Source organism: Hippocampus zosterae, chromosome 17 (genome assembly GCF_025434085.1).
Source record: "Hippocampus zosterae strain Florida chromosome 17, ASM2543408v3, whole genome shotgun sequence".
In the NCBI taxonomy this organism is placed as follows: Eukaryota; Metazoa; Chordata; class Actinopteri; order Syngnathiformes; family Syngnathidae; genus Hippocampus; species Hippocampus zosterae.
Window position 1 is genome coordinate 1924368 of NC_067467.1, and position 20530 is coordinate 1944897.

General features: G+C 45.0%; 3 protein-coding genes and 2 long non-coding RNA genes across 5 annotated transcripts in view; 2 read left to right on the plus strand and 3 right to left on the minus strand.

Annotated features, from left to right (window-relative positions):
* Positions 1-306: 306 nt before the first annotated feature.
* On the minus strand, positions 307-12405 carry srebf2 (sterol regulatory element binding transcription factor 2). Its single transcript, XM_052048496.1, has 20 exons — positions 12094-12405; positions 8999-9351; positions 8767-8920; positions 8485-8627; positions 8259-8378; positions 7883-8137; positions 7680-7794; positions 7460-7611; positions 7179-7377; positions 6900-7075; positions 5719-5968; positions 4532-4701; positions 4281-4452; positions 4065-4182; positions 3871-3977; positions 3327-3459; positions 2957-3128; positions 2402-2578; positions 2157-2268; positions 307-1964 (listed from the first exon to the last, which is right to left on the minus strand). The coding sequence occupies exons 1-20, from the start codon at positions 12179-12181 to the stop codon at positions 1762-1764; spliced, it is 3369 nt and encodes a 1122-aa protein (XP_051904456.1). The 5' UTR covers positions 12182-12405; the 3' UTR covers positions 307-1761.
* A 681-nt stretch (positions 12406-13086) lies between these two features.
* Positions 13087-13725, minus strand: LOC127589395 (uncharacterized). Its single transcript, XR_007959377.1, has 2 exons — positions 13469-13725; positions 13087-13324 (listed from the first exon to the last, which is right to left on the minus strand). It is a non-coding gene; the product is annotated as an uncharacterized LOC127589395 (long non-coding RNA).
* A 748-nt stretch (positions 13726-14473) lies between these two features.
* Positions 14474-17963, minus strand: LOC127589387 (coiled-coil domain-containing protein 134-like). The gene is made up of 6 exons (XM_052048527.1): positions 17846-17963; positions 17529-17650; positions 16351-16435; positions 15921-16102; positions 15581-15652; positions 14474-15291 (listed from the first exon to the last, which is right to left on the minus strand). The coding sequence occupies exons 1-6, from the start codon at positions 17940-17942 to the stop codon at positions 15166-15168; spliced, it is 684 nt and encodes a 227-aa protein (XP_051904487.1). The 5' UTR covers positions 17943-17963; the 3' UTR covers positions 14474-15165.
* LOC127589401 (uncharacterized) lies at positions 15288-17960 on the plus strand. Its single transcript, XR_007959383.1, has 3 exons — positions 15288-15393; positions 17643-17735; positions 17829-17960. It is a non-coding gene; the product is annotated as an uncharacterized LOC127589401 (long non-coding RNA).
* A 2460-nt stretch (positions 17964-20423) lies between the features above and the next one.
* LOC127589369 (ankyrin repeat and fibronectin type-III domain-containing protein 1-like) overlaps positions 20424-20530 on the plus strand; it is a 33766-nt gene continuing 33659 nt past the window's right edge. The window contains exon 1 of the mRNA XM_052048498.1: positions 20424-20443. Within this exon, the coding sequence (XP_051904458.1) occupies positions 20439-20443 (5 nt within the window). The 5' untranslated portion in view covers positions 20424-20438. The remainder of the gene's footprint in view (positions 20444-20530) is intronic.

A 20530-nucleotide genomic window follows, 5' to 3' on the forward strand; every position in this document is an offset into this window, starting at 1 on the left:
ACGTCCGACTCAAAACATGATTAGTGAGATTGGGTCCGGCAACTATCGACACAGTTACATACGTTAAAAATTGGATGCACTGGACAGTACAGTATATACATAAACAAAGAACAACGATATACGCTACAAATATAAAAGTTAAGACCATACGGCTTTCGGATGAACCATCAGGCTTTACCAAAAATGGACTGTAACCTTTTCAGGTGACCTTCTCTCAACTTCTGAATGCACGAGCTGTTCAATGTTTATGCAACAATGTAGCGTAGTACATAGACGACACAGAGTAAGGGTCAATCAAACTCTAAACACCATCACATTTTGTTTTATTATAAAAAACCACCAACATCAAAATAATGGACAAGAATAAAGTTTGGAAAATAAAATGCGTAATGGGGAAGGAAAAACAAAACAAAAAATGATGTAACAATTAAAAATGGAACAACAGTAATAAACCCAGCCTACCTCTGGTAAAATGAGCATTGATTTGTTCTTTGTGCAGCCAAGAAAAAAATCGTCTGCCAGTTTGACCTTTAAGAAGATGTTCTGCAAGTTCCTCCAAGCATAATTTGTTTGTTCCCCTATTCTAAAATGAATAATTTGCGATGTGTACAGAAGGCAACGCTGAGCTACCACACCAATTCTTCATGTTCAAAAATAACACACACAAACAGGCTGACTTTCCTCCCCTCCAGCAAAGCATTAATCATAAATGTACATCATTGAATAAGACACAAAAGCTGGAATGACAGAAGTGCGCTTTGCAGAAAAAAATACAAACTAAAAAGCAAACTTTTTTTAAATTTCAATTTTAAATGTGATGACACATAAAATATTTTTGCTTAAAAATTAAGCATGTTTTGCTTGAAGGATTAACAACCGTATCACTGCACAAACACCTTGTTTTTACATTTTTTAAAAATTCTTCATTGATGAAATAAAGGGATGCCTTTTTTTACATAAAACAGAAGTATTTTTTTAAACTCGGGATAATATTTTGACAATTGGGGCCAGACAGCTCAAATTGTTCAGGTGGTCCTGCCATCAGACCGACCCGATGAGGAACAATTACCTGTGATGTGATCTACAACGTGGAACAATTACGCAAACGCGTACTATTCAATCTACTTTTCATAGTTGTTCTATTTGTATTTACAACCCAAGTACAAACTGTAAATATGCAATCATTTTTACATGTTCTACAAGATGTATTGTCTGTGTCAGGAAGCGTTTGTATCAAACTCGATTAATTAGCAGCAGATTTATGACTGAAAGCTGCACCTTCTGACTTCCAATTGAGAATAAGCGACCCGGCGCTTGCGTATTCTGATTTCCCCCACAGTATAATGTACTGTGAATGAGGTAGATAAGAAGCGACACTCTTTAATAAAGTTGAAAGTAAACCGGTCTGATTTTCATGAGTATGTATTTTACGGCCCTTGGAAACGGAGCTGGCCGAGCGATTGAGATGATAGAAAGTGCTGATCAAGCGTGGCATTAAACAGCTAAACGATGCACCTCTGGGATGGCATGAATTTGAACAGTTATTTATAAACTGTTCCCTTTGTCTTTAAAAGCCCCCCCCACACACACACACACACACAATGTGCCAGTGAGCCAACTTTTTACCGTGAATGACCAATAGGTGGCGAGATTGTTCTAAAGCTGATGTATTGGGTGTACAAAATTGGCGCTCATCATTTATAGGCTGTAAATTGATGAGTTCAATCAACGGTAGCCTTCGGGTTGTATGTGCGCGAGCGTTCAGGATGCCACGACGGTCGTGCCGGCGCTCAGCCGCAACAGGATCTGCTGACAATCTTGCAGGGATCGACGATCTCCCACCCGCTCCAGCGTGCGTTTGGCCTCGGCCAGCAGATGGGCGCGATGCCCGGCCGGGGTTAACAGGGGCATGGGCAGGTGGCCGCAGGCCAGCAGAATGGCATGAGCCCGCTCCCGCTCACCCTCTGACGAGAACACGGGGAGGAAAAGTAGAGAGCGTCAGAGAAAAGTTGAGTCCAAAATATATACACGTGTGAGTAACGCGTTTGTGCTGTATTGGTTTGGTTGAACATTTAAAGACGACGTTCTAATCTATTCACATCGATCACATGACCGTCATGTGCAATGCGCCAACGCAACCGTGCCGTGTTCGTCACCTGCAGCGTGGAGGCCGTGCGTCCGGCGTCGCAGGTTGTGATCCAGCAGCTGGTGCGTCCGTGTGGGACTCGCTCCGGCCATCAGCCTCACTGTGGTCTCGTGGAGGAACACCTACACCAAAAGAGACGCAGCAGCCATGGCTTAACGACAGTCGGAGCGGTAGAAGCTCGCGAAACTCGCCGACGGGAACGATTTTTCTCCTTATTATCATTATTGGGATTCATGGGGTTATTTGACACCTCACCTTATGCTGGGTCTGTCTGGAGCACTGCGTGAGTCTTCTGAGCACACTGAGGTCACTTTGAAAACCGGCCAACTGAGATGCAGACGCCGGGCCAGTTTCCCCATTAGTGGTGCTTCCTCGCTGCCATAAACTGGTCCTCAAGGTCAGTAGAAGGTCACATACCAAGAGCTCCATCGCCTTAGACGATAAAGGAAAAAAGATGAGCAGAAAACTCTACGGTAGGACACGTCTAATCTAATCTGTTACTTTTAAAATCTTGTTACTTTTTGAAGGTAGATCATTTCTTGCACACAGCAAGAAACAAGCAAGTCACTAACGTGCCCCAGCACTGTGTGCTTGGTGTAGGAGCGGCGTGCAGACCCGGGAGGCCTCTGTCATTCACTGCAGATGCATTGCACTTGGCTGGAAGATCATGCAATGCAACTACAATGCACCACAGCCACCACCTGACATCTCACCGCAACGTCCACCGAGCCCCACCATATACTTTTAAGCATCGCGAACCACAAACCCAACAAAAACTCCAAACGAGACGCCGTGGGGCAAATATTTCACCTTGTTTAAGTAGTCGCCTGGCTGGCCGAGAGGCACGGAGATGCTGGAGCGCAGGTAGCTGCTGGCTTGGTCGCAACGGGACAGGCAGGCTGCGGTTCCTTCTCCCTTTAGAGGCGACAGACTCATCTGAACCGACTTGCAGAGGGACTGCACAGCTTTGGGCAGAGGGTGGCTGAAACCAACAGGGGAGATAAGACGGTTAAAAACACGGTACGGTAAACCGGATTTGGAAAACACACGCACACATACACAAAATGTTGTGAAGTTGAAGTTGGAGTAAAAAAAAAAAAAAAAAGTACTGCAGTGCATGAACGGACCGTGAACACACCCTCAGACACTTGATGACTTCACAACCCATGATGGCACTTACTCAAGAGTGTGTCGAGTTCTCGGCATTCGCTCTGCTTCCACCAACAGAGCCCTGACGGTGACATCATCACCCTGAAGCCAATAGACGGCAGCTTTGATCACAGAAGCCCACCACCGACTCACTGAATCTTTCACTGCCAGAGAAAAGGGAAGGAAAAGCGCCGTTGAGGACGACTTTAAAGGAAGGCTTCGAAAACAACACATCACGTCATTTTTTGTCTTACTGTTTCTGAGATAAATTGATCACGTTTGAAGATGTCTTGTGCACTTTTGCCATTATTTCCAATACACGTTATGGTCTGACTCAGCATCTTAACAAGCATGAACTAAATGGCGGGGGTGGCAAGCACCATATAATTTGCACGTCTTTTTATTTCAGGAAAAAAAAACGTGTCCAATTATTAGCTCTATAAGTGTACCGCGGGTCCAAGATGAAAATCAATTCATATCGATTCTTTCTTTGCCACTCCGACGTTCAAGAATCCCGTGAAGGAAGTTCAATTCTAAATATCCCCAACAAGGAAGTGTCGGCTTTGCGCTTATACCGGGTGTGATGACGTGACTGGGAGGAGTTGAGAAGGGAGGAGCTGACGGAGAGTCCTCTGTGCACTTATTCAACTGCTGCAGGAACTCCAGGGCACTGGAAAAGTCCCTGGAAGAAGGAAACAACAAGTAAATAGATGAAGAATAATGTCAGTCATTGATTCAGCCTCTGTTAAATCAACGCTGGCCGTCATACCCAGAGCCGGTTTTATGTTTGCCCGCTTCAGAGTCACTTTGAGGCTGTATGAGCGTGTGAACGGCTCTCTCAAGCAACTTTCTGCAGAAACAGCGGTGTAACTGGGCAACGGGGTCCGCTGGAAGGGAAACGTTTACAGTCACGCAAAGTCAGCGTCGAGTACGGCAGCAGGTTTGGCCTTTGACAAACGCCTGATGACGCTTTCCAAATGGGTACCTGGGTCTCTCTGCGATGTGAACACCCCGTCGCTGCTCTCCGACTTCAATGACCAATCGCAGCTTAGAAAGAAGTGCCTGCCCAGCGGGGTGAAGAGCCAGCGCAGGCAGTCGGGGGTGTGCTTCGCCTCGCATTGATTTGCGATGCGCTCTGCACAACTCAGTAAGTAACCCTGCGGGGAAGAAGGGACTTTGCGTCACTTGAAATGGATACAATTTTCAAAAATAGATGACAAGACGTGAGATACGCACGGGCAGACAGGCGAGATGGAGACCCAGCGCGGTGCGCACGGCTGCGGCGGCGGTGACGTAGATCTCTGCGAGTTGAGCGGATGCCATCTTTCCTTGAGCGCTTTCGCTGAGGTTGACAGCGCTCAGAGACAGCGACAGCGCCCACCAGCTGCTTCGCTGGGGCAGCTTTCCTACAAAAAAAAGAATCAAATCACAAAACAAAGCTGAGCAAAGTGCAGCGGTACCCTCCTCTACACGTGCACACGGTACAGTGGTGACTTGAGAGATCATTTCCCCAACTTACGAGTTTTCCAAGCTAAGCGCCATTCTTTGGATGATTTTTTTTTTTCTGCTTTAACTACAAGCAAAAAATTGTGCGAAATAAGCACTGTACGGCGGCAGTGAACTCAACTCGCTTCACAACACTCGGTGTTCAAAAAAGGGACTTTGAGCCGTTTATCGCCACTCGCATTTGAAGTGTACCGTCGAAGTAAACAAAGAAAATGACACAATGCGCGTTTAAAATAACCACACAGGTTTCCTTACGACAGCCCGTTTAGCCGAATACTGAATCCATGTTGTGCGATCAGCCCTTCAGCGATGGGCAATACAAACGGCAGCGCAACACATGTAGACAGACAATTTAGCAAAACTCACAGGCATATATTCTTAATTCCAGACGAAAAGTCAGTTGTGAAACTCTCCTTGCGTCTCTACGTCCGTATTATACTTTCGGGAGGTGCCCAAGGAATACACATTAGAAAAACTGGGCAAAAACTCTGGCCTTTTATTTAAACACATCATTACTGCATGTTTTTATTGAAATAAAAAATATTAAGGTACCACTGCAGTTGATTTTTTTTTTCAATGAATCCGAGGATAGAAATTGTAATTCAGGTTGAACCAGTTTGCTTGCAACACAGACGAGTGTACAAACTGAAACGGAATGCAACAACAGAAAGAAGAAGTAAAAACTAGAAGAGACTAGAATTGCAAAGTAACAAGGTATGCTCATGGGCCTGCCCCTCCCCATTTTCAGTACGTTTCGGAAGAGCCGTTTTCAACTCTTGCCCTTAGTGTCACTCGGATCGTCATGACATGTATGACAACTTGATGAAAACAATTAGTCCACAATCGATCGTATATTTTTGTTGAGATTGTCGTTTAAGGTTATTTCCCAATTTTGACGAATGACCATTCCTACTAACCAGTGAGTTGCAGCTGGCTCAGACGATGGTATACCAGAGCAGCATCCTTGGCGCTTGTCCTCGCCTCATCCCCCTCATGTTTGCCCCTGATTTGGTGAACGAGCCATCCGAGAGGGGTCGGGCGATGCAAAAAATACCGAATCAGGTTCCAGGATAACGAGCAGACCAGGTCCAGTTTGGTGGAAGGCAACGCTCTGGTCAAGATGGACAAGGAGGTCTTTAAACTGGTCAATGCCGCAGGATAATCTCCCTGTGTGAGAAGGACAACAGAGGAAAGGCGTTTGGAGAAGAGCGAATGGCGTTTTTCCGGCGTTTCCTTCCAGGCAAAGTGTCTGATGGTGCAAATGACAAGGAGAATGAACCTATAAAAAGAAGCAAGATAGTCAACGGCCTTTGATAAAGTTACCCGTTGAAGCGCACTGTTTGAATGCTTTTAAAATAGTCAATCAAAAACAGGCCCCTCTTTTACACGAGACGAAAACAGACTGGGCGGCCCGGTAGTCCAGCGGTTAGCACGTCGGCTTCACAGCGCGGAGGTACCGGGTTCGATTCCAGCTCCGGCCTCCCTGTGTGGAGTTTGCATGTTCTCCCCGGGCCTGCGTGGGTTTTCTCCGGGTGCTCCAGTTTCATCCCACATTCCAAAAATATGCATGGCAGGCTGATTGAACACTCTAAATTGCCCCTAGGTGTGAGTGTGAGCGTGGATGGTTGTTCGTCTATGTGTGCCCTGCGATTGGCTGGCAACCGATTCAGGGTGTCCCCCGCCGACTGCCCGGAGACGGCTGGGATTGGCTCCAGCACCCCCCGCGACCCTAGTGAGGATCAAGCGGTTCGGTAGATGAATGAATGAATGAATGAATGAAAACAGACTGATGGAGGGTAATCATGGGTTTTACTCTCCTGCAAATGCAAACGAATGTGCAACTATATAAATAGCAATGACAGGGGTGAGTGTTGCCATTTTAGCAGCAGTCTGGATATATTTAGAGAAAATCTGCGCCAGGTATGGCAAGGTAGGGCATATCCGAGCCTCTTCCAATTTGCAAAGTAGGCACGGTGTTTGTTCAGTCTTTGTTCTCACCCAACCAAATGTCCTGGTGGTGATGTTTTAAATGCAGAAGCCACAATTTGCGACGTGCGTGCTAAACTTTATGCCCGATGGACAATTTCATCGCACTTACTCTCTTAAGGTGAACATCAGCTTGCTTTCGGTGTCTCCAGAAAGACACCGACTTGGGGGAGTGAAGCGGCGTGACGGGTTCCCAGAGGTAGAGCACCCGCACACAACCCCACACCGCTCCCAAACCACTCAGCAGCCACGCCATCACCCATGGCAACAGACAACGCAGCCAAGTCGCTAGGATTCAGAAAGAACAAAGCGCACGCAGGTTAATCAGAGTCGCAGAAGCACTTCTGGGAATTCAAATGGACATCAGTTCCAAAGTTTCTCGGTTTCTCACCAAAATCTTGGGTGGCGCTCGGGAACCAGACAAGAGTTCTAGAGGGCCCGTGCCCGGGAGAGAGACTTTCTGAGCTCTCGGAACCCAACAGGGAGGGCAGTGGATTCAGGGAGAGACAGAAGAAGGTCAGAGCGCAGAGAAGCAGACGAGAGCCATCCATCACTCCCACAGAGGAAGGAGAGTCTGGCTCACACTTCATCTGAAAGAAAGAGTGACATCATGCCCATATGCGGCTTAACATGCCACGGTTGGGACTTGAAATAAAACAACAAGTACATTACCTGATCGTTATCGATTAAGGGGCTGCTGGGCTCAGAATCCACACCGTAGGGAGAGAACTGGTGAGGGGAGACCGAGCCCAAATCAGAGGCCGGAGGGGACATCATTGCAATTTCCTCTTTAGGTTCCATATCCTCAGACAGTGTCACCGACTCTGTGATAAACAAAGATATGAAATCAACGGTATTTGCTACAGGCGGCCATCTGCGCAAGCACACTTACTGTTCTTCTGGTTTGCCATTTTAAGAGACAGATTTTCCTGTCGAAGTTTGTGGTTGGCCTGCTTCAGGTACTTTATGTAGTCGATTGCTTTACTCAACACACCCGACTTATGCATCTGAGGGCAGAAATGCAGAGGAGGGGGAAAAATTAAAAAAATTAATGTGAAAATCCCGTCACGCTTAGCTTCAAAAGGTAAGACTGACCTTGACGTCATTGCCTACGACCAAGTCTCTCAGCTCCACAATCTTGTCATTGATGGAGGACCGGTACCGCTTCTCAATGATGTTGTGGGTGGTCCTCCTCTCACCCTCCTTCACCACCCCCCCAGTCATAGGGCTCGTCTCTATGCTTGATATGGAGCCGTTTGCGCAGTGGGAGGAGCCTGGCTGCAGTTGTTTGATTGTCAGCTTTTCTCCGCCTCCCAGAACAGGAGTCAGGAGGTTGCCACCCATCAGTGTCTACAGACAACAGTCATGACGAGTCATGACTGTCATATAAATTCTGGCTGTCCAACACGAAGGACCCCCTGTACTAACAACAGTGACAATGAATATTTGGAGTGTATTGCTGGCTGAGTACCGGAACTTGCAGTGTTGTGTTCTGGAGGGGCGTGGTCAACGTGGTGATCCCTGCTGGGTTTTGCATGGTGGACAGAACCAGGGAATCTGTCTTCAAAATCTGAGGTTGCTGAACCAAAACCTGGTGAAAAGCACACTCACACCATCAAAAAAAAATAGAACTTGCAGAACTGATGTGTCTCAGTCATCAATAATCTCGCAACATAGCAAAATAATCCTTTGGGTACCTGCTGCATCTGCTGTGGCACAGCATGGACAGTAGTGGGCGCTGTAGAAAGAATGGCCTGACCAGTTGTCAGAAGGTGCTGGTGAATGGTCACTGGATGCAGTTGGGGAGATGTCATGAGACTTTGCATCTGCGGCTGTAGTACTGGAAGAAGATGAGAAATGACAAATGAGAACCAGTACAACGTGAATAGCGAGATTTGAACTAAATAAACAAGAACATTTCAAAGACATTGTGATGCAAGTTTGAAAAGTGAAGGTTGTGGTTAGCGAGTCTCTATCACCTGGGTAACCAGCCGTAGGGCTCTGGTGACAGATGACTGGGTTTTGGATGAAATGGGACTGCCCGCCACTGGAGGCAATCATCACAGTTTGGGCCGCCTGCGTCTGGATGGGTGTTGGAACCAAAGTGTGAACTGGGACTCGACGGGTCTGCATCTGCATCAAAACAAAAAGGAAAAACAAGTTCCATCAACACTGACAAATGAGATATGAAGAACCTTTCATATTTCCAACCTGAATGGTGGGCTGGGCCATGAGGTGGGGCTGGATGGGTTGGACCACCTGAGGCCGCGGCTGAAGGGGCGGGGGGCTGCGGGTCACCTGCTGCGGTACTGCGGATGCTGTGGTCGCGGAGGGGCTCTGAGCAGGAGAGAGAGCCGGGGGGAGGGACCCGGACCTGGGGGACAATGTCTGAGGGGCAGAAAGGCCAACACTGGAGCCGTTGTAGGAGACTGGGGTTGCCGGTTGGGTGGGTCCACTGTTTTGATTGGCCGGTCGGGCGGCGGTGCTCAGAGTGTCGGCGGAGCTCATCTGCTCCGCAAACAAGTCGAGGAAGTCCCCCACCGGGTTGACGAGCTGGAACAATTCTGAGGAAATACGGAGCGTATCAAGACAAGCCGTGACATCTATACTGCAGTACATGTACAGCACAGTACGCGGAGATCAAGTTATATAATTGACCAATGTCTTTTGTTTGGTTTGTTTATTTAAAGTAATGATCTATAGGTACTAACAATTTTCTCATGTGTGTCTTTACAAATACTGTGCCCACTGTAACAGTAACACCGGTGATGACTCGGTATGTACTTGAGTAAAAGTGAAAAGGAAGTTGTCCTTGTCGATACGGCTGAAGTGTCAAAGCTGTTTTTATGGCACCAAGATAAGACAAGAAATAGGTGCGAATGTCGCAGACTGGCCTTGAAGCGCACATAGACTTCTGCTTCTGCTCTTGGCCTTGAAAAATGAGGTGCCGATGGCCCAGACAGACAAGACCAACTGTAAAACTGGAATTTTGACGTCAAGTTTGTGGCACTGATGAAACTTAATTGCTGATTGAAGGTGGGAATTTGCCACCTTTTTTTCTGGGTGTCATTTTAATAAAATGGCATCTAGATCTGGCTGGGTAGTATCTCGCGATGTTATCATTCGTCGATATATTTTGTGGCATATATTTCAACAACACAACGGCCCAACTTCATTGGAACTGGGTTTGTCCTAAGATGTCCAACATTTAGATCAGTACAAGTGACACAGTCACACGTTAGCAGAGAAAATCAGTCTGCTATTGTTGTTGATGAATGACATATTGACCCAAATTTTGACGACTAGTATATTTTAAAAATCTTATTCGGTTCTCAATTTCCCCAAAAATTGTTTCATCCTAAATGTTTTTTTTAACTTAAACTTTAACACTGTAACCATATAAGTAGATGTACAACATCCATAGGCTAAATGGTGACAAATTTTTCAGAATATGACTCGAGGGCCCTATTGAACAGCCTTACTTCTAACGCAACTACTGTACAAGGCAGCCTGAGGGTTATCCTTGTGCGGCTTTGGGCGGAAAGAATGAAAGCAGTCAGACACATTTCGCCGGTGACGTGACATCACTCGGTACACGCCCGACGACTACATTTATTCATATGAAGCTGAATACCGTCATTATTTAACTGGTTTTAAAATACCTATAGATCTTCAGGAAGAAAGTATCTAATATTTTTTTAACGGTTTTGAGGCCTCCAGCTGAAAGCTCAGTGAAGTGTTGACCATTGGGAAACTGATGAAATGACATGCGGATATAATTGCGCAACTACCAACAATCCAGTGCTTGCCACTAATTATTCGACTTCTATGAAAACTCAGGCTCATTTTGTCATGTATCACAGATGAATGCATTTATGCTGACAAATTCAATGGGGGGGGGGGGGGGGGGCACATTGTTGGCCGGACAGACAGAACAAGGTAGCTCGGAGCCCTCAATGCCCCAGACAATGAGAATTAATTGTGTGAGCTTCTCGATGAAAAGAAAAAAAGGTTTTGTAATTAGAGTTCCATAGAGATTAATTAGAAGGTGGGAGGGAATGTTCTAGATGTACGGGGACAAGTGCACAAGTATGTGGACATGATTAAACGAAACAAGCGTCAACTGATTTTTAAGGAAAAAAGACAACAACATGATTTTGAACATTGTATGTTCCATTGTTAAGGGTATGTTGGTGGTCGGGTGGTTCCCCGAAGAACTGGTCTTCCGAATTATAAAATGACGTCCCAAAGACTTCATGGTAAACAAACACTTTGTACGAGGCTGTCCACGCAGCAACTCGCAAAGTGCTACACGTTCAAAATAAATTCCTTCATTCATTAATCATCATTGTCCATTATAACTGTTTTGCACCATGTAAATGCCGCTATGACATAATAATTTGGCAGAAGTAGATGCTTGTGGTCTCGGACTTGGCTATCTGGTACATGAACAACTTGCACAGAAGAGCTACTGCACAACACAGCATTAAAACAATAAGTTGAAGTGCGTTGTTATGGTTTCCTCGCTATCGCACATTTCATCATTCGTAAAATTGTGGATTTTCAAGCAATTGTTTTTAATGAGCCTTTACAGGACACATGCACATCTGAGTTTAGAGTTGCACACCTCCAGTGCAGTAGCTGCGGTCGAAAGTTTTAGAATTACTCTAACAGCTACACTACCTTCAGTTGATTCGTCTGTGCCGTTTCTGCATTTGAACATTGAAATATAAAATGTTTTGTGTCTATTTTATTCATGTTACGGTTGACTTTGTAATTCAAAGTGACAAATCTTATTTGCAAATCGTACAAGTCAGTTTTCTTTTCCTCAAAGTGATGTTATAAAATAGTCTCCCATGTCTCCCATGTTGAAAGGGAGTGCACTGCAATCCATTTCAGTATTCGGGAGTGTTATACAATGGTGAAGCTCTGCGAGCATCTTGTTTTATGAATTTACATCACTGCAAACGCGAGCATGTAGTTAGTTGTATGAATTTGCATCACTGCAAATACAGCAGCGTTGAAACAATCGTATATACAGAAGCACCATTCCCATGAGACTTTTTAATGCAATTAAGTAATTAGAATGAAAACATACCGAATACTGAACGAGAGCTCCCGAGCAACATTGCTTTCAACGACGGGAGAGATTAATCTGATTTTCTCACTAATTACTCGTGACTTCAATAAATTAGACAGCCTCAGCCTCTTCCGCTGTGCTATGACTCGCAGATCCCATCCTTACCAGACTGAGCTTAAACCGACAATTAAGACGAAACACAGTGGTCAGTGACATTACAACTCACCATCGATGTCCCCTTGTGTTAAGCCATCTCCTAATTCCAAAGTCGGATCCACGTTCTCCATTGGAGACATGTACTCTCCACAGTCCATCCTTGACCGCCGTCACAGACACAGCTCTCGGCTCGAGTTGAATCCAAACAGAAGCCAACGCACACGCAGGTCCCTAGTATTTATTTGTTGTGCTTAAAAGTTGAAGTCGGACACCAGCGCCTCAAAAGAGGCAGCGGTCTATCCGGCTGTACTTATTTACAATTAATAGTGTCGGCCGAAGACGCCATATTGTTTTACAGTAGTTACGTCATTCACAAACAGACGCCGTGGTCTAAAACGCGCTCGGATTGGTCCAAACGGATGTGTTGTTGTCAGCAGACCAGCCGCGATCGACCAATTGGAAAACCACATTCTTCGTGGCCTGATAGTACGTCATCTATCAGAAGCTCCTGTCTCATTTGAATAAACCCCGCCCCTAACGCACCCGCCTGCAACGAGAGGTGAACCGCATCCGCCAAATGTAATACATTGATAATACTGGTTCTGAAATAGAAATTAAATTAAAAATAGATTCAGGACACGTGGTAATTGAAATCATCACCGTCTTCCGCCTACCGATTACATAATGGGTAAATGCGTTTCATCATTCTAACCAACAACCTAAACAATGCCAGCATTATTTCTTGATCAAATAAGACATATTTGGACTGAGCTTGATCCCCTCTTTTTGGGTGAATTGTTAAACAGTCTAACGTTTATTACTAAATTCGTTTACGTATTGTTAAAATGCCATTATTTATTTAAGCGGCGGTTGACGCAAATTAAAAGGGATTAAAAACAATGTCCGTTATCAGGTGAAATAAACCAAATCATATAATAACTTGCATTGTCTATGACGTCCCCACCACCCGAGCACATTTTTAACAAAAAAACAATTAATCCTCGAAGATGAAATTACAGATTTTTAAAAAAGTATGGTATAGAAACAAAACTAGATGACCAGATGTCTTTAAAAGTGCATTTATTTGTCATTTGGCATTACATGGTTGATCACAAAAAGGAGGCACCGTGTACATTAACAATACAGTATATAGGAAATACCTAAAAAAAAAACGAAACAAAAAAAAAATCACCCGTATTTCCGATAAGAACCAACCTGAGGTCTTCTTCAAGCCCCGCCATCCCCAAAACATCCTCCAAATCAACTGGCTCGTGCTCCTTTCCACTCAGTGAAGGGGAAAGCTGCACAAAACGTTTTGAAACTCATTACAATTGGGAATAAAAACTGATCAATGCATGCAGTCACTTCAAAAACTTTTATTTTTCACCCACATCATTTGGAGCAGCAGTACAATGTACTGACAAATGAAAGACACTCTTGCTTACATATTTCTCCATGTAAGGGTCAACGCGTACTTGCTCCAAGGTGTTTGTTGATCACTCCAAGTTGAAGTTGACTGTAAAATTCACACAAAAACAAACAGGAATTAACGGTGCTAAACACCAAAAAATGCTCAATCAAACTGGTAGGAGGGTAACAATAAATTAACATAGAGGTACATCATTCTTAACATTGAAACAACTGATAGTCGTAGAGCAGCAACAAATACAGACACTAGGGGGCAGTCAACACCGAGAGAAGGTTCGTCACTTGCCCAAAAAGCAAATGACATCATTTGGAAATGTTTTGGGCACGCATTGGCACTTTAGACTCATCCAGACGACAGAGATTTCTGCGTGACCGCGCTGCGTCTTATCAAAAGCCTTATCTGTTGCGAGCTCTCCGCTTTTGCGGTGATGAAAGTTACCGATGTTTTGGTTTCCTTTCCAGTGGTCTCGCACAGCTGGTCAGACCGCACACTGGAAGAAAAATTGCGACCTCTGCTGGCAGGTAGTAAACTTGGCATTTAACTTCAAGTTCGTCTCAGATGTAGACTGCTCCCAGCTGTCACGGACATGTATCGTTCACTTACGCGAGTTAAAAAGGAAACGCGCGAGGAACCCAGGTGCCCCCTCCCATAAAAAAAAAATCGACCCCGCTTTTTGGTTTTGATGGATATATCGATACTTGGATCGATCAGCATAGCAGTACTAAAATTATCGTTACAATAAATACTTGTTTGAAAAACAAGTGGCACCCCTTACATACAAAACGCAAAGCTGTAAGAATGTGCACCGTGATTACTGTATTCTTGTGCCTCGTATGCACATAGCCCCTAACCACAAGGGGAAAAAAACTGTACGCCGTACAATTCTTGCAGTAGCGACACCATACTTCTACTGTACATATCAACATAACAACATTAGAAATACAACATTTTTGCACATTCGATCCAAATCGGAAAATTAAAGCATATCCGTGTGGATTCTTGTAAAACAAAAGTCAAAGGATATCGTCAATTCCTTCAAATTTATCGGTTTGAACATGACATATCTTGTCATTGTCGGGTATTCAATTCAATATAGGTTGAACATTATTTACAAAACATTGTATTCTGTTTTTATTTGTTATACACGACGTCCCAACTTCATTGGAATTGGGTTTGTGAGATACATCTGTACATCGTTGAGCAAGTTTCAGACCCATCATCATTTGCGTCGCCTAATCAGAAACAAGTCAATCATATTCAGCGAGGTCAGCTGGAATTTATATTTAGCAACCTGTAGCATAAGGACTTAAAAACAGACGGTGAATGTCGAAACTGCAAAACGGTCAAGTTTTGAAGTAAATCACATAAATTAATTTTAAAACACAGATATTTAATCCTTATCAATTTACCATCAGATGCTTAAAAAAACCCCAACAATTATACCTTCTGACATTTGCCTGGAACATAACACTTTTATCTTCTAATCATCAATCACTGACCGTATACAGCAATTCACACCCCAATTCCATGTTTGTTTGTTTGTTTTTTTTACATCATGTGATGTCGCATTTAATCTTCCACGATGGTCGTCCTTTGTGATGACAAAGTGATCATGGCTTTTGTTTCCCACTCTGTCATCAAGAGTCCACGAGGGAAACCGCTTGTTCCCTCCATCCTTTCTCTTCCTCCACGAAGCCCCGCTGAGTTGTGCTGCTATAGCTCGCTGCGGGAGCGAGATATGCGAGGGCCTTTTCGGATTTCTTTCCTCTTCTCCTCCTTCCTCCTCCTCTTCTCTTCCTCCCTCAGGATCTTCTGGAAGGCCTCCGCAGTGTGAAGCACCTGAGGCCACGAAACCCCAGACGACTCGGATAAGATGCAGTGTACAGCAGTAAAGTACAAGACGATCTGTCAGCGGGCTCTTGGATGTAACAAAAGAAAGTAGTATGTGGCTGCTTAGGTGAAACAATCGGGCTTCTCTATCTTGTGTCGGTTGCAGTCGTGTTACTTTTACTGTATTTTTTAAAAGATTCACAGCAATTGCAGAACATGGCAGCGTAGCGTCGATTGCTAGTATCTAAACGCACCGCGTCATGCAAAATGGGGGCGACCTGATCGACATTTCACTTACATCGTCTCTTTCTGTCCGGTAAGGGTTGATGAAGTCCGCAGATTTCTCTGTTATTCCCAGTTCTTGCGACATCTTCATGATTGGGGTGGGTGACACACAGATGGAGGCAAAAAGTCAAATGAAAATATAAGAAATAAAGCAAATCGCTTCAATTGGAGGTAGAGGTGGCCACGAGTGTTTGGGCCTCAGGGAAGAACCAAAATTCTTATGTGCATCTTCAGCTCAAGAAGCTTCGTAAACACTGCTTCACGTCACAGTGGAGAATTTTGGACAAACCGTCACTTAAAAAAAAAAATGTTTACAGTTGAGAGGAGAAGATACTTTAATTTGGCAATCTTACCAGTGTGAGGACATGTTGGTGGGCTCCTCCTGTGAAAACGCCGGTCTGGTTGCAAAAATGAAGCCCCCACCGCAGCAGTCCACCCCAGTCGGCATTGCGGTCAAAGTAGTGGTGGACAATGCGTGGAAAGCGCAACGCCACGTCGCCAAAAAATGCCGTGTTCTCCACGATGTGGGAATAAGCTGGGGAGCGTAATGACGAGAGGGTTAGTCCGAAAAAAAAAAAAAAAGAAGAAATATTTAAAAGCAAGGTGTTGAGAGAACACTCAGAATAAAGTGATGGGTGAAGGCATTGCTTTTAGAAGAAAGAGAAATGCTCATTTTGTTCCAATCAAACTCGTCGAGTCGGTGTGTTTGAAACATACCGCGGAGCTGATGCTTGAAAGTTCAAAGGTTAAACCATTTAAAAAAAAATTAAAAGGGAGTCAGACCTTCTTTGATTTTATCGTCCAGAGGGAATGGGTCATTGGGCCGCATGTTGGCTGAGACCAGGATTTCTTTGGAGTCTTCCAAAACCTTAGGAAGAAAATCACATTACTAGGACACGGTCTTTGAAAAAAAAAAACCGCGGGGGGGGGGGGGGGGGGATTCTTCACTGGCTAGATTTATCCACGAGGAGTTGTTTTGGATCATCTTGCTGATGTAGCGTTCTGACATTTTTGCCGCGACGGTCGTGCCGAGTGGAATGTGCCTTCGTGCCGGGCCAGTGATGCATCCACAACAGTGCACACGAGAGATAAGGCGCAGACATTGGCCCACGTGCAAAATGACAAATCCAAGTGAAGTCAGCGCAGTGACTTTCTGTCTTTACAAACGTCATGTCGAAACTCCGCATTACGCCTCAAAAGGCATTTCTGAGACTCCTAAAGGGGATGACGTGCAGTTTGTATTTCCTGTCTGTGGCGGGTGATTGGACAAAGCGGTCAAGATCTGCCGATGATGCATTTTAGCTGGAGGTTGACTAGTCCTTGGGGGGGGGGCACACACAAGAGATGCCAGGCGGGATATCCAACAGAGGCTCTGGCAAATGACGATACGGCGTCGCTCTTAGTCACAGCGAGACTGGATGGAGCGCGCAAGCAGAGGAATTCAGATTCTCTCAAGAGCTCGAGAACCTGCTGATGAATACAATCGGTTGGATTAGCCGCGCGTAAGACCTCCGCGAGTGGTCGAGCGCGCGTTTGATTCGGTTGACGTGCCGCCAATGCGCGTAAAATGCAGAGACAACGTCAACGTCTTTAGGGAGGATGACTTGTAATTCTTTGGCGTTCGACTCAGCATGACTTAGATTTGTTCTTGATTTTACTGCTTGGTGCTTTCTACCGCCTTTATTACCGATTTGTCTTACTGTTTATTGTGTATGTTAAATCGCTCCATTGCGCCACGCATCAAGAACGACGACGAGTCTCGAGTGTAGAGAGGAGGAAGAAGACAAAAACGCACGTCGAAAGGAGGAGCGGTGAATTGAATTGCTGAAGGGTTCACCTCGCTCTCCACATGGAGAGAACGAACATTTACAATTAAGAAAGGAACAGCTTGATTTGCGCGCGAAAGCTATCTATGCGATTTCTGACGTGACGTGAATGCCTGCGCGCATGTCACACATTACCTTGAAGAGGCCCTTGAGCATGATGTCGATGATCTTATACTGCTGGTTGATGTCATTCAGCTCCACCAGATTCTTCAGCGCGTTGAGTTGATCTCTTCTCTTTGTTTCAAACAGACGCTTATCTGGTGGGAGCGAGTCAGGAGGCGGAAACGCACATAGCGGTAGAACATAACTACGGAAAAATTCTTTCTGACCATACACTTTCAGGTACTTGTACTACACTTACGTTTTCGTTTTTTTCCCCTCTGAACAAAAGTACATCTTTTGGGTCTTACATTTCCACTCCTTCTTTCACCACAGCCGTAGCAGAAGGATACAGATCTGCAGGTTGGAGTCGTGTCTTGGCTTGAGTGTGTCGGTGTCTCCTGAGCTGAGGGAGGCGAGCGCCAGAAACGTCACGCATACGCCCCACATGGTCAGGAAGAGGTCGACGCGGCCGCCAATCGACTGCACGCAGAGGCAAAAGCAGAAAATGGATGAAATCCGAAAACCTCCCCTCAAAAGTGGAAACCGGTGACGTTTTTGGCGTAATGCAGCTCGGTCAGAAACAATCGGAAAGAAAACAAAAGGCGTGTTCAAATCAATGCGTTTGTGGTACCAGTTTTCTACGCTGGTACTTGTGGAAAATGGTCAGTATGGAACACCAGAGGGTAGTCGGCGTTACAAAGTGGGGCTCCTTATGTCCCTCTTAATCGAAGACATGTGATTCTGGCACTCGTTTAATCTCCAGAGAGAATTTTGAAGCACAGCATCACCCTCTTTCCCTCCTACCGGCTTTGCCTCTCTGCTTCTCCCTCCCTCCCTCTCCTCCTACAGTCCAATTGCCTTGGCATTCGATTTTGATGTCCGGCTGCTACTTTCCCTTGTGCGGAGGCTTTTTTTTGGAAGGGAGGCAAAGAAGATAAATAATGACAAATAGAGCCTCAACGAATTAAGATTTTATGAAGTAAGAATAGAAGTGCAGAAAAAAGAATGAGCGGTATACGTTATAGAGGAAGAGGCCGGACGATAAATCACATGACAGATGAATAATTTAGCAAAGGCAATCAATGCGCTATGAGAAGGTTAGATGAAGGTGACCAGGCAGAGCAGAGAGTAGCATTTTGAGAAGAGGGTCACGGCAAATTTTCTTTGCTGAGGCACAGTGGAAATAAGTGCAAATAATGTCGTTTGAGTGCAAGATAGCGGAGAAGTCACAGGCTGGACAAAAGCGCCGGAACATTGTCGCAAAGGTAAAGTGGTGACAAAACATGAATGCCCAGTTGTCAGTTGGTACAAAAACACTCTTTTTTTTTTTAAAGAGCATCATTTGATTACTCTTATATGTGGAGAATACAGAGAAGAGCCAGCTAACAAAGGAGTTTAAAATGGACCCGCATTTCCCCATATAAGTGCACTGTTCGAATAATAATGATACTAATTAAATATTTATCATGAAATATAGGGCCCGCGTAGTTGTATAACATTAGCATAAATGGAAAACAATGAAAAAAAAATTAATGACGAGACGAGTTGTTTCAGCGACTTTGTTGTTGTCATTATTGGGGGCATTGGGGCTTCAATCCATGTCGAGGGAATTTTCAAACCTGGACAAAATCTCTCATTGAGCTCGAAAGCTGAGGTCGAAGAACGGCACCATTCAGTATGACAACAAACCAGAATACACACAAAAATCAGTAACAAAAAAAAAAAAGACTCAAGTGGAATAAAATGAAAGTTTTTGAGTTGCCCAGCCAGAACCCAGATGAATACCCAAGTGTAAATCGGTGGTGTTATAAAACCTATGCTTCACATTCTGACCAATTTTGATCACTTCTGCAAGGAACAGATTTTCAACTGAATTGGGGGGGGGTTAAACAGGGTGTTGAATTTCCATCCGCCCTGGATTCTCTTCTCACCTGGTTGGATTTTGCTTCAGCTGCTGCTGCTCCAATTCGGTGTGTTTAGCTCCAAGGCCAGTGGAGTGTGCTCAAGTCTTGCCAGACGATTACAACCTCCTGTGGTGCAGAGGCTAAGGTGAAATGTCTGCTAAATGGAATTCGTGAAGTTACTGAAATACTAAAAGACGAAGAAGCTAAACTTGTTTTCATATTGCCGTTGAAATCCATGTGACGCGAAAACATGCATCCGGGATCCAAACATGCGATGTCACTTTGCTACTGCTGAAGTCCCACCGCTTTAAAACTATAAAAAATAATTAAGTGTGGGAGGCAGCTTGGAGCAGCCAAATGCCCCACATCCATTGAAAGACATATCTGAGCCCGGAGGTGTTAAAAGCACATTGCGGGACAGGCGCCAATATTGATCAGACAGCTGTACAACGAGTGTTGCGGAATCCCCCAAAGGTTCTTTGAAGGCTCCAGCAAGCAAGTTTCATCTTGGAAGAATGACACATGACTGCAGTTACATCCTCTCCCCATTCATTCAGGGGCGATTATATGGGTCGTCGTGTGTAAATCAAAGAATTCTGACATCCACTTACCAGTTTGTTGACTTTGTTCAAGCTATTAACGTGTCACGCGTATTTACCTCTCGTTGCAAAAGGAATCGGATATTTTGCAAAGGACATCGTCACTTCTGAGCCAACAGAGAAGATCAGAACAATAAATGAAACTCGCTCATCACTCACCGCGTTAGAATCGGAGGTCCTTTTTTAAATCTCTCCCTCGTACTAATCTTTTACTTCAGCGAGCCGAAGTGCTCGACAGGACACTTGACCCACGAAGATCCTCAGGTGATAAAACAGACACATTGGATTGCGGTGGCTCATTTACATATGCGGACTGCGCTCGCTGCTGCTCCACTCCGCTGGTGCCACGATCGCACAGGCTTCCCTCCGACGATTGGCAGCAAACAGCCAGCCGCCTAAGGCGATTGTTTCTTCCCGGAATGATTAGAGGGTGACACCACATGGGGTCCGTTCCGATTCGGCACCGCCGCATCCGTAGAGTATTTGAGAATTTAAAAAAAAACCGGGCAAGATAAACGCTAATGAGTTTTTA